Below are 12,612 nucleotides of genomic sequence, written 5' to 3' on the forward strand. Positions count from 1 at the left end.
CCCAATTTCGTGGTATCCAATTGTTGTAGTAGCTACTATCTTGTCTCATCGCTACAACTCCCGTACGGGCTCGGGAGAGACGAAGGTTGAAAGTCATGCGTCCTCCGATACACAACCCAACCAAGCCGCACTGCTTCTTAACACAGCACGCATCCAACCCGGAAGCCAGCCGCACCAATGCGCCGGAGGAAACACAGTGCACCTGGCCACCTTGGTTAGCGCACACTGCGCCGGCCCGCCACAGGAGTCGCTGGTGCGCGATGAGACAAGGACACCCCTACCGACCAAGCCCTCCCTAACCCGGGCGACGCTAGGCCAATTGTGCGTCGCCCCACGGACCTCCCGGTCGCGGCCGGTTACGACAGATTTGATCACTCTTTTGTTGATGAGAATTTTCATGCACCTCGGGAAATGCAGATGAGCTTCATGAATTCACTGAAAACCTGCACTAACACATGGTTGGTTACACTAACAGTATTGCAGTTTTCATGTAGCCTAATTTTGGCCAGCTAACCAACGATCTAGCAACATTATGGACTAAATGTTCAAATTATTTTGCTGCAGGATTATTTTGCTTTGACATTACTGGTTAAATTAAGATCCAACACCTGTATGCAGCATAACAATGCCAGGGAGCTCTCCGCCCTTCCCTGCTTATAATAACTACTACTAATTAATGATGAAGCATGCGACCATACCCACAGCACAACACCGTCCCGTCCACATTGTTACACCATTAAAAACAGGAGCATGAAATAGTTTCACACGAGAACATGACAAATACCACAGTTAAAACTAGTCTGATTTGATTGAATGTATAGGATTGAATATTGCTAATATTGTTATTGCTGACTAATAATTTGTATTTGGGATGTACTTCTGTATTATATTTATTCACAATGTTGTCTCTGATATAGTGATTTATGAGATTTAATTCTATAATAGCTCACCCCCTACATCGTTATTGTGTTTCTAAAAACCGAACACCTTCAACTATGCACTCAAGGTTGAGCTTGTTGAACCGTGGCGACATAAGCTAAGGCAGCAATGACGTCACCCTGTGTGTGCGAGAGTCTTTTTCTGGCATATAGGAGACTGGGCCCAGCATTTATGACATGGTAAGAGATTCCCAGCAGACAGCAGACACACAATAGGACCTCAGACAAGCATTTGGGCCTAATAGTCTAGTCAGTTACAAGGTCATTAGCAAAACAACAGGGGACTCAGTGTTTTTTTTAAAGCAACAGTTTATTCCTCTGTAATAAAATAAACATGTTTAACTCAATTATAATGCAATTACTTTGGTACTATTTAATACAACGTTGTTGCTTTAGTTAATACACAGGTATAAGAGCAACTTACCATATGTAGAGTCATCTTCAGCTGAGGATCGCTCCAGAGAAATTCAGTGTGACATTCATATTGTCATCAGTCAGTGTAATATACACTGTATCCATCTCTGATTGGTGTAAAGGCCCCCGATCCTTTAGAGCACATCTAATGATCTATTATCAGATCACGCTCCAATAACCCTAACACCTGGTTTGAATTTATTAACGATTGTATGACAGGCAGACACACACACACATTCTACAGGGGGCATCTAATGATGGCTTATCATATCACGCTCCAATATCCCACCACCTGATTTTAATGAATAAATTACTGTCCGGGACGACTTGAAACCTGAGTCTTAAATGGCACCCTATTCCCTATGGGTAGGCCGTCATTGTAAATAAGAATTTGTTCTTAACTGACTTGCCTAGTTAAATAAAGGTTAAATAAAATAGAATAAATGTAGAAAGCTACTTTTAAGAGGGCCCACTGTAAAAAGTAGTAGTATATAGAAAATAAAGTGCAATTTGAGATGCATCCATGGATCTATACCTCTACTACTAAATCTGTTTCGTATTACAAGATCTGGACAGGTCTGAAGTGGCCTGGCCAGCAGCACTCAGCGAGCCAGACCTCGGTTCAAATAGTACTTTCTGTCTTTAAAATACTTAGTCGTTTGATTGAGCTTGGCCCTGAATGCCAGGTGGGCAGGGTTGGAACTTTTGGGACTATTCCATTGGTCCCAAACTATTTGAAAGAACCAAATACTATTTGGACCCAGGTCTGCTCTACTCAGAGCCAGCTGCCTCAGTAAGAGCCGAGGCCATATTTGTCTATTAAGGGCTGTGTGTCAGAACAGATGAGAGACTAGTATTTTTAGCAGCGAGTCATCGGCTGCGGCAGTGTTTATATGATCCATCAGCGTGCTTGTACTGATAAGAGTGTGTACAACATGCAGCACAGGGGGCTGACCGCCCTGTCAAGTGTCCAAGAGATCTAGTTCAACACTTACTTATGTAGCTTTTAAATAAAGTACATATTGGTATTAGTGCTCAAAGCATCTTGTGGAAAGACAACAATATCCTGCAAAGTATTTTAAGTTATTCAATCTTTTTGCTTCCTTGCTTCCTTTATAAACCTGTATTTATAAATCACCTCTCATATTGTCCTGTGCTCAAGCACAAGTCACCCTGCTTATCCACCTATACCGTGACAATCACAGTCTTTATCCGTTTACTGGCTGACATGACATAAACAGCTTGATCTGATCTGGGCAGCTAGGCCCATAGTCTGGTCTGTTCTGACTGAGACAGAGGGTATCATTGTGACATTACTGGCACTTCAATCTCAGCTAACAGAAGGACAACGAGGGGCAACCGGGGCAGTTGTTGTTTGTGTGGTTTAACAGCGTGCAGGCCGTAAAGCAGGACTTTTAAAGATGGCTACGTATACTACTACAGAGCTAGCGTGTGGTGGTGTTGCCAGGATGAAAAGACAGACAGGCAATTAAAAGGGCAGCCAGCTGCTGTGGGGTCCTAAAGTCTTAGCCTCAGTACAAGCTAGTATGTAATTTAACACGAAGCTCTGGTGCCACGGTGCAAACAAAGTATGATGATGTTATACAGTAGCATGTACCATGTACGACCAAAGTCATAGTGATATGATATACACAGTAATACTGTATGAGGATGTCAATATGAGGTCATCTTGTGACCGTTAAGTCAAAGCGGTTAATTGTCCAAGTTTGAATTATTTTTTTTAAAATTTTTTTTTACCTTTATTTAACCAGGCAAGTCAGTTAAGAACAAATTCTTATTTTCAATGACGGCCTGGGAACAGTGGGTTAACTGCCTGTTCAGGGGCAGAACGACAGATTTGTACCTTGTCAGCTCGGGGGTTTGAACTCGCAACCTTCCGGTTACTAGTCCAACGCTCTAACCACTAGGCTACGCTGCCGCCCCGGGGGGACATGTGTACTATCAGAAGTGTGTAAGACAGTATGCTAATATCAAGATGTCTCTACAAAATGTAAGTTGCAGGTGCACTATAACTGTGTATGATGTTAGACTATTTTGTGAAATAAAGAGTAGCCTAATACTATGGAAAAAATATTATTTGAATAATCTATGGAATAGTGATGGCATACGATCGTTCAAATGTGATCGGTTGTGAAAATGGTGAAATGTCAATAACAAAATCCACTCCGTGGTCTATAATATACATGTCTAATTTAGCGACAGCACTGACGTGATGACTTTATGATGTGGAAACGTACCTCTTCGTAAGACCATATGACAACTCTACAAGCCAGTAGCACCACAAACCAAGAGGTGCTAATCCTCAGAAAGATTCAGTTGCTTCTCCATGTTCCGAACAAAACCACAACGATCTAAATATCTACATTAATCTCTTCTCCATATTTCACAATTTGAACCCAGCAGACGCTAACCCTGTGAAGAAGCTGTGTTGTTACGTTTCACAAACAAAATGTCCCTTATGTGGCGCTATAGACCTACATGTATGTGAGAAAACAACATGGCTGCTGTGTCCATCAATGTCTAAAACAACTTTCTCTTGGGACCTTGCCCACCCCTAATCCAATTGGTCTCTCGCCTTCTAGTTCTAGAGTGTTGGATCAGGGCTGATGGTTGGTCGGGTTGGGCTGTGTCAAGTCATGGGGTTCTATATATGATTTGATTGATAGTGCAAGATACTAAATTTAGCCAGCATGTGAGCACATTCATCAGAACACGAAAGGACAGGGCCCAGTCAAAAGCGTTTGCATCCGGGAAGGGTCTGGGGTTGTGTGGTGGGTATGTGGGTATGTGGATAAGTGTTCATGTCTACAGCTGGTTGCAAAACTTTGTTGTCTCGTTTAACCATGCTTGGTGCGAAACAAGCTGCTATTGCTACCGGTTCCTCTATAATGCAATGATCTATGACCCTGATACGAATTGTAGTTCCTCCACAGAAGCTAAATGTTAAGGCTACATAATGTATTTATTTATTTGTTTTAAACAGTGGGACCCAAATCTCTGATTAAAAGCTGTGTTTTATAGCTACGGGTGTTTACATTTTCTCATCCATCTTTTCCCTGTTTGTTTATAGCACCAGCCTGTCCGACGGCAATGATAACAAGCCCCAGCCAGTGGGTGGTGTCCAGGGCCAGCTGAGTGGTGGGGGTGGGACCCACCAGAACCACCAGAACACACAGCTCCTCTTGACACCCGCCAGTATCCAGCTAGCCCAGCTCCAGGCCCAGCTCACCTTCCACCGCCTTAAACTGGCCCAGAGTGCTGTGGGGGGCAACGCAAACTCTGCAAACGCAGCCAGCATCCTCAATCAGGTCTGTTACAGAATTTATTGGTTTGCCTGTATTTTTGGGGTACTTTGGAATGCAAGCTTTTATTTTCTCAATTTTACTTTTATTTCCTCAATCAGGTCTGTAACAGGGTTGGTTGGTTTTCTTATATTTACATATCTGGGAATTTTATTCTGAAATGCAAACTCTTATTTTAACACACTTTTCAAGTGTTTCAAGTGTTCACACTTTTTGTCTGTTTTCGAGACTAATGTTTTTTAATATATCTTCTCCCTCAATCAGGTCCTTGCCAATGTGGCCATGTCCCAGCCCCTCTTCAACCAGCTCCGCGCCTCGGCCATGGTCAGTAATCCCCAAGCAGTTGGTGGTGGTTTCCACTCCAGTGCCCTAGCCTTCCAACTGCCTCCACCACCGCCGCCACCGCCGCCACCCCCCAACTCTGCCCTTGGGACTTTGGTAGGGGCCGGATTCAACCAGAATCATGGTAATCTGAGGCTTAACCATTACGGAGGTGGGGGTGTTTCTGGGAACCAACAGCAGCAGCAACAGGCCAACCAGCATGGTGGATCAGACTACGGTAAGAAAGCTGGCTCAACATATCCTTCAGATATGGATAGGCGTCTCCAGTATGGCTTCACAGGGGGGACGTCGGTGGCGTTGAGTGAAGCCGGAGAGGGACAAGGACAGTACGTACCAATCATGACTCAGGCAAAGAGTACAAACCAAGGCTTTCAGATTGACTTCTATGGTCAGAGTCAACAACAACAGGCTGGGTTTGGTGTTGGGAATCAAAACGATCAGAACAAGAACCCTTTTAATGAGCAGCAGTGGAAAAGCCCAGCTAACATGAGCCACGCGGGAAAAGGGTTGGACATGGTTTCCAATACTGCCACAGTATGGATGGGGACTGGGCAGCCAGTCCGTGCCAGAGAGGAACTGTACAATCCAGAGGAGCCAACCTCTGACCCCAAGTTAAATTCCGGCGGTGGGGGAGTTACTTCCTCGTACGGAGCAGGCATGGGTGGCACCAAGGGGTTTGTGGGATACCACAAGCAGCCCCTGCAGGGGGGAGAGGAGACCCTGTCTACAGGTGGTTCCGTACAACTCCAACCTCACCAGCTGAATGACTTCCACACCGTGACGCCATCACACCTGCCCCACCAGTGCACCATCTGTGAGAAGAAGGTCTATAACCTCAAGGTGGGTGGAGCTCATTGGACGGGGATTATATAATTTCCTATGGACAGTATGTCACTTCCTGTGGAGAAATATGTAACTTCCTGTAAAGTCTAGACTAGAGAAATACTTAATTACATTGAACAAGCTTGGTGACACTCCTATTAGAATGTATTGCTCTTTGAAACTGAGATGCAGGCATAGACGATGTGGGATAACATATGGTTTTATTCTAGTGAACATATATCATCAATGCGTTTCAATTTTCATGTACTGTAGTGTGTTAACCATAGAGATCCTATTAACTTACTAGAGGGGCTATGACATAAACCCTCAAAGTTCCAGAATGGAGTGAAAATTGCAGCCATATTGGTCAGGGAGAAATCCAAACCAGTCTGATTGGAATGAATGGCAGCAGAGGCATAATCCTGATTTTAATTATGCAGGAAAATAAAAGTAAGGCCTGTGATATATCGGAAATTGTGTAATAGAATTATTGTCAACCTAAAATATTGTCATATAATTATATATACAGTTTATATAGGTTTTATACCAATTTTCTGTATAAATAGCCTCTAAAATGATCAGGAATCAAGGTAAGACCCAGGCGCAGACTGTCGAGGTAACAATGTTTATTGTCGGAACAGTGGCAGACAAAGACAGGTCAAGGCAGGCAGGGGTCGAGGATCCAGGGTAAGGCCAAGGTAACAGGACGGCAGGCAGACACAGGGTCTGGGACAGTAAGAGAGGTCACGTGGGCGGGTACAGGGTCAGGACAAGCAGAGATCAAAAACCAGGAGGACGAGGAAAGAGAGGCTGGGAAACGATAGGAGCTGACAGGAAAACGCTGGTTAGCTTGAACGAACAAGATGAACTGGCAACAAACAGACAGAGAACACAGGTATAAATACACAGGACATAATTGGGAAGAGGGGTGACACCTGGAGGTGGGTGGAGACAAGCACGAGGACAGGTGAAACAGATCAGGGCGTGACAGTACCACCCCACTTCTAGGGACGCCACCTGGCGTTCCACCTGGGTGTATACCTCGTTGACCGGGGTGCCGGCGGTGAAAGTTGGTGATGAGGGCCGGGTCCAAGATGTCTTTAGCGGGAACCCAGCACCTCTCCTCCGGGCCATAACCCTCCCAGTCAATCAGGTACTGGAAACCCGATGCCCCAGGGTCAAACCCTCAGGAGGCCTCTCACCGTGTACGCTGGCTGGCCATCGATAACACAGGGGAGGGATGGGCCTAGAAACAGAAGCCAAGGGGCAGTCAGACATGGTTTTGACTCTAGACACCGAAAAGGTAGGAAAAATACAGAGGGTACAGGGTAACAGAGGACAAACAGCAGAGGGGCTAGTGATCTTGGAGCGGGGGAGACAGGTCTCGGCTTCCGGGGGTGTAGCCGCTGCCCTAAAGCGACGTGCCAGTGCCTCAGACTTGACTTCCTTGGATACCGGTCGATGCTGCAGAAGCGCAGTGGCCCGGGCCTTACTGAACTCCTTCCGGAGGTCCTGGTACTCTGTGGAGCTTGCGGAGAGGTCCGGGGATATTTCCAAGCCCCCAGGAAGATGCAGGAAAAGCTGACTTCAGGCAAAGAGTGTGGCAGGACAGGCTCCAGCCCACAATGGCACCAGTAGCCCAGTCAATGGAGGGATTGTGTCGCTGGAGCCAATAGAATCCCAATACCACGGGAACCTGCAGAGACTCAACCAGCAGGAATTGGATAGCCTCGCTGTGGTTCCCGACACTCGTAGGCTGACGGGGGTGGTCTGGTGGGTGACCCAGCCTATAGAGTGCCCGTTCAGCACTCTAACACCCATGGGAATGGAGAGGGGTTGTGTGAGGATGCCCAGCTCGGACGCCAGGGTATTGTCCATGAGACTCATATCGGCCCCCGAGTCCATGAGCACCTGGAGAGACATGGACTGATCGCCCCACAGCAGGGTGGCATAGAGAGGGAGGCGAGTAACGGGAGAAGAAAAATTAGCATTCAGACCCACCAGTGTGCTCACTCCAACGAATGAGATAGCTCTCTTGAAGGGACAAGTAGACACAAAATTACTAGCAGTACCGCAATACAGACAACTCTGGGTTGCAAGTCTGCGTACGCGCTCGGCTGGAGGCAGCCTAGTCCTGTCGAGCTGCGTTGGCTCGGGAAGAGGTGAATCGGCAGTCTCTGGGGGCTGTTGGAGAGACTCGGGTAAGCACGGATTCTTTCGGGGACTTCCGGAGTTTATCAGCTACAAGGTGGGATCCCATATATAGAACCCCATGGGATCCCTGAGCGATTGGGACCGCAATCGAAACTCTTCTGCCTCCTACGGGAACCGTAGCCAACCATCGATCTGGATGGTTAAAGCGATGAGTGAGTCGAGATCCGTTGGTAGTTCTCCGGCTGCCAGCTCATCCTTTATTTCCTCCAACAATACATGCAGGAATGTGTCGAACAGCGCTTCCGGGTTCCAGGTACCCTCGGCTGCTAGCGTGCGGAACTCCACCGCATAGTCTGCCACACTGAGGGTGTCCTGCCAAAGCTGGAGTAACTTCTGGGCAGCCTTTCTCCCGGACATCGGAGCAACAAACACCTTTTTCACCTCCGCCACAAATACCTCTAGACTGAGGCAGATGGCAGATTATTGCTCCCACACCGCTGTGGCCCAAACGAGTGCCCTCCCGAACATCAGCGTAATTATATACGCTCTTCAAGGGGAACGAAGAAGGCTGCAGCTCGAAAACGAGGGAACACTGGGAGAGAAAGGCCCGGCAGGTTCCGGAATCTCCATCATAGCGCTCTGGTGGAGGTAAGCGGGGTTCCCGGGAAACCGGGGTGACGGTGCTGCTACCAGCCGGGTTACAGAGGGGCTGGGAGGTTACCATCATGATTGGCTGCCTTGTAGGCAACCCACGGACTTGCTCCCGCAAAATGTCCAATAGTTGGTTGTGACATTCGGCTGTAACCTGGAACCCCTCCACCATACCGCAAAACAACTCCTCGTGCCTACCAATGGCGGATCCTTGGGAGGAGATGGCGTGGCGGAGCTGGTCCAGGTCTGCTGGGTCAGTCATGGCCAGTTCGTACTATCACGGATCAAGGTAAGACCCAGGCGCAGACTGTCGAGGTAACAATGTTTATTGCCGCAACAGTGGCAGGCAAAGACAGGTCAAGGCAGGCAGGGGTCGAAGAAACAGGGTAAGGCCAATGTACAGGATGGCAGGCGGACTCAGGGTCAGGGACAGGCCGAGAGGTCAGGCAGGCGGGTACAGTGTCAGGACAAGCAGAGATCAAAAACCAGGAGGACGAGGAAAGAGAGGCTGGGAAACGATAGGAGCTGACAGGAAAACGCTGGTTAGCTTGAACGAACAAGACGAACTGGCAACAAACAGACAGAGAACAAAGGTATAAATACACAGGACATAATTGGGAAGTGGGGCGACACCTGGAGGGGGTGGAGACAAGCACGAGGACAGGTGAAACAGATCAGGGCGTGACAAAAATATATGTAAACAGACCATCTATTTTAGCTTTCTTTGAATGATGTGAGTGCTATTATATGATATAATCAGTACTTGTTGCATTTACAACTTGTCTAAGTCCTATCATCAACTGATTTCAGCCAGTGTATGGCTGTGGGTTGACTGCATCGTTTGAATGGAATGTTGGCATATTGGCAGTTCATTTGAATAATTATTGGAATCATTCCTCTAAAACTGTCTGGCTAGCTAGCTGACAAACACAGTGCAGATAAATTCTTCAAATTCATTATTTTACACAATATCTTATCACAACACTGGCAAACCATGGTTTGCTTCCTGACCAAAATGGCTGACCTTTATCCCATCATAAGAAGGTTCATATAGATTCTAGTATACTAATTCCTAATTCTATGGTGTAAATATTGAACTCAATCCCTTTAGCATCTTGCTCTTTCTAATCTTAAGCTCTGTAATAGATCCTTTGCTCAACAACTACTAGTTCATTAGTGTGTGTGAACTGAACTGTAAATGGCCTGTTCCTTGAACGGGGTGTGAGGAACAGTTTAGTTTTACTGTGGTGTGCAGGTTGTAACATCATTACCCAACAGAGCCAACTACAGTTAGCCTGGTCCCAGATCTGTTTGTGTGGTCTAGCCAACTCCTTTGGGACTCATATATCCCATTGGCATGACAAGTTGGCTATACAGCACAAACAGATCTGAGACCAGGCTAACTGTAGCTGCTCCAGAAGCAGTTGCTCTCGGCTCCAAGTTGTTGCCCCTTTAATTATAGTCCAGCCACCCATGATCAGGGCCAGACACACAGGGGGGGAATGTCGCTGTGCTCAAAGGGGGTGCACTGAGGTAGGGGATAGCGTTCAGCGAGTCAGGGTCTATCTATCTGACAGGGTTTGGTTGGATGTGTTTTCAGGACTGGGACCAGCACGTGAAAGGTAAACTACACCTGCAGAACCGCTTGCTGTACTCTGAAGGGTGAGTTATAGGGAGGTCAAATAGATTAGACAGCACGTTGATATGCTTCTGTGTGATCTAGAAACGGCTTTCTGCTTCCTGTCTAGGAATAGGGAGTGACTGACAACAAATGACTAATGTGTGACGTGCTCCACTCCTACCGTGGGTTGTGAAGTACAGTATTGAGGGTGCCTTTCAGATAGATACAGTATAGGCTAAAACTATTTCTTAAATGTGTTCTGTTTTGATCTTGACATTTTGTGTAACGTGTGCTCCACTGTGGGTTTGAGAAGTATTTTCAGTCAGATATAAGGAAATAGGGTACCATTCATATAGAGTTTAAAGGGTTTCTAACTACTACATTAATTGTTATTTAATCATTTGTAAATGCATTATAAATCATGAATAACATAATTAGAAACGCTTTAGAAAGTGTACCTTATTGCAAAGTATTATCAAAAACGTTTCCTAAATGTAGTACATTTTTGTGTTGCGTAGCAGTTGAGTTGCATGTGCTTCACTGAAAGTTTGTTCTTAGGGTACTTCAGTCAGATATAGGCTACAAAATTGTAATAACTTTAATGATTAAGCCATTATACCTGTTTATACATGCTTTATAAGTTACTTAATGTATTAGTTTGTGTCCTTATTTTGTACGTTTAATCGTCATACTCTTGAGACCATTAAGTCATGTCTTCACCTTATTCTGATCTCCTCCGTTATTCCCAAAGTAAATATTCCCGGACAGCCGAGGCATTCGATTTTTACACTTGTGTTCCATATACAGCCTTAATGGCTTTTGAATATGAGACTTGAGGTCCCCAGTCACAAGATATAGCAACAGCCAGGCATGGACAGTCGAGGGGAGGGTAGTCAGTCTGTCAGAAATCTAAAACTTGTCTCTGGTAGCGTCCCTGCAGCAGGGACATAATGCCCAAAACATTGGTGTAATTAATACCCATTAAATCATTGGGATATACTGTATATAGAGTGTGCAACATTCTTTATTTCATTTTCTTTCATACGTTTACTTTTCTGTTAGTCAGCCAGATAGACTAGCCAGGGAGGACAGAGCACTGCAGGTAGTCAGATCACTCAATCAGTTAGTCAGGAAACTAAAACAAGCCTCTCGTGGCGTCCGCTTCTGTATGCAGTGCTACAATCACAGCCGGAGCCGTCTACTACGGTCCTGCCGGGTCGTCTGAAGGATGCCTAAACAACGTCGGAGTGAATAACTCCATGGCTTACTCTTCCACCGCCAATCAAGGTAGGTTGGAGTGTGTGTCTGTGTCTCAAAGACTTTGGGTTGGAGGTTGAAGGTCAATGTTGTGGTGTTTTTAAGAGGGGAAATACGTGATATGTGGTAGATATGCGGTAGATGGGGGTGGAACTGCTGCTATTTTTAGACTGCAGGGTGCATGGCATGGGTCTCATTTTGGATTTTTCGATCTAGGGAGTAGGGAGCAGATCCGGCTAACTTGATCGTGCATGTGTTGATATCATCTCAATATAGTACTTATAAAACACAAATAAAACTTGTAAAATCGATGTAAATTACTATTACTAATTGTGCAACTTGTATTTTTACACTATTTGTCTGAGGTTTATAGTTTTTTTCAGTAAAGATTACAGTATTTTGAGAGTACAACTTATTTTTGGGCTCCCGAGTGTCGCAGCGGTCTAAGGCACTGCATCGCAGTGCAAGAGGCGTCCCTACAGTCCCTGGTTCGATTCCAGGCTGTATCACATCTGGCCGTGATTGGGAGTCCCATAGGACGGCGCACAATTGGCCCAGCGTCGTCCGGGGTAGGCCGTCATTGTAAATTTGTTCTTAACTGGCTTGCCCAGTTAAATAAAGATTAAATAAAATAATAATAATAATAAAATAATAGAAATGTGGTATTTTCTTATCGGAGCCAATATAAAAAAAATTTAAGGTGAGCTTGTGAAGTAGACTGGTCCTTTAATTTTTCAAGAACAGCCATGATATACAAACATAACAAGCAAAACTAGGATAGCATGACAACATTTTAACACAGGTCATTGTGATTTTCTGGTTTCTTCACAGTCAAGAATTAACACAACATAAACTTCCCTCGATCCCATGTGTTTCATGGTCCTGTCGTTCCTGTTTCCTCCACATTTATCCAGATGTATCATCCGGAGCTAACCTACCAGCTGGAGTAATGAGAACCTATCCCATGTCAGGGACTGGATTTACCCAACTCCCACCTGGGTCAAAGGTCAGACAAATGTTTTGGCTTTCGCTTATCAAGATTAGGGGATATGTGCTCCTGCTGTGTGTGGATGTAAATTCGTGAAGGCTA

The 12,612-nt window shown here is 45.7% G+C and overlaps 1 protein-coding gene across 3 annotated transcripts in view; it reads left to right on the forward strand.

Annotated features, from left to right (window-relative positions):
* The window catches only part of rbm20 (RNA binding motif protein 20), a 69,244-nt gene that overhangs the window by 36,484 nt on the left and 20,148 nt on the right, over positions 1–12,612 (forward strand). For 2 of the 3 annotated variants that reach the window (XM_090204381.1, XM_090204382.1), the window contains exons 2-6: positions 4,444–4,681; positions 4,940–5,857; positions 10,245–10,306; positions 11,440–11,552; positions 12,437–12,528. In XM_090204381.1, coding sequence (XP_090060507.1) covers positions 4,444–4,681; positions 4,940–5,857; positions 10,245–10,306; positions 11,440–11,552; positions 12,437–12,528 — 1,423 coding nt within the window. Of the gene's footprint in view, positions 1–4,443; positions 4,682–4,939; positions 5,858–10,079; positions 10,307–11,439; positions 11,553–12,436; positions 12,529–12,612 lie in introns of those variants that run through there. The other variant, XM_090204383.1, reaches the window with a different exon arrangement.

This window comes from Oncorhynchus mykiss, chromosome 17 (assembly GCF_057628025.1).
Source record: "Oncorhynchus mykiss isolate SJ-2025 chromosome 17, ASM5762802v1, whole genome shotgun sequence".
NCBI lineage: Eukaryota > Metazoa > Chordata > Actinopteri > Salmoniformes > Salmonidae > Oncorhynchus > Oncorhynchus mykiss.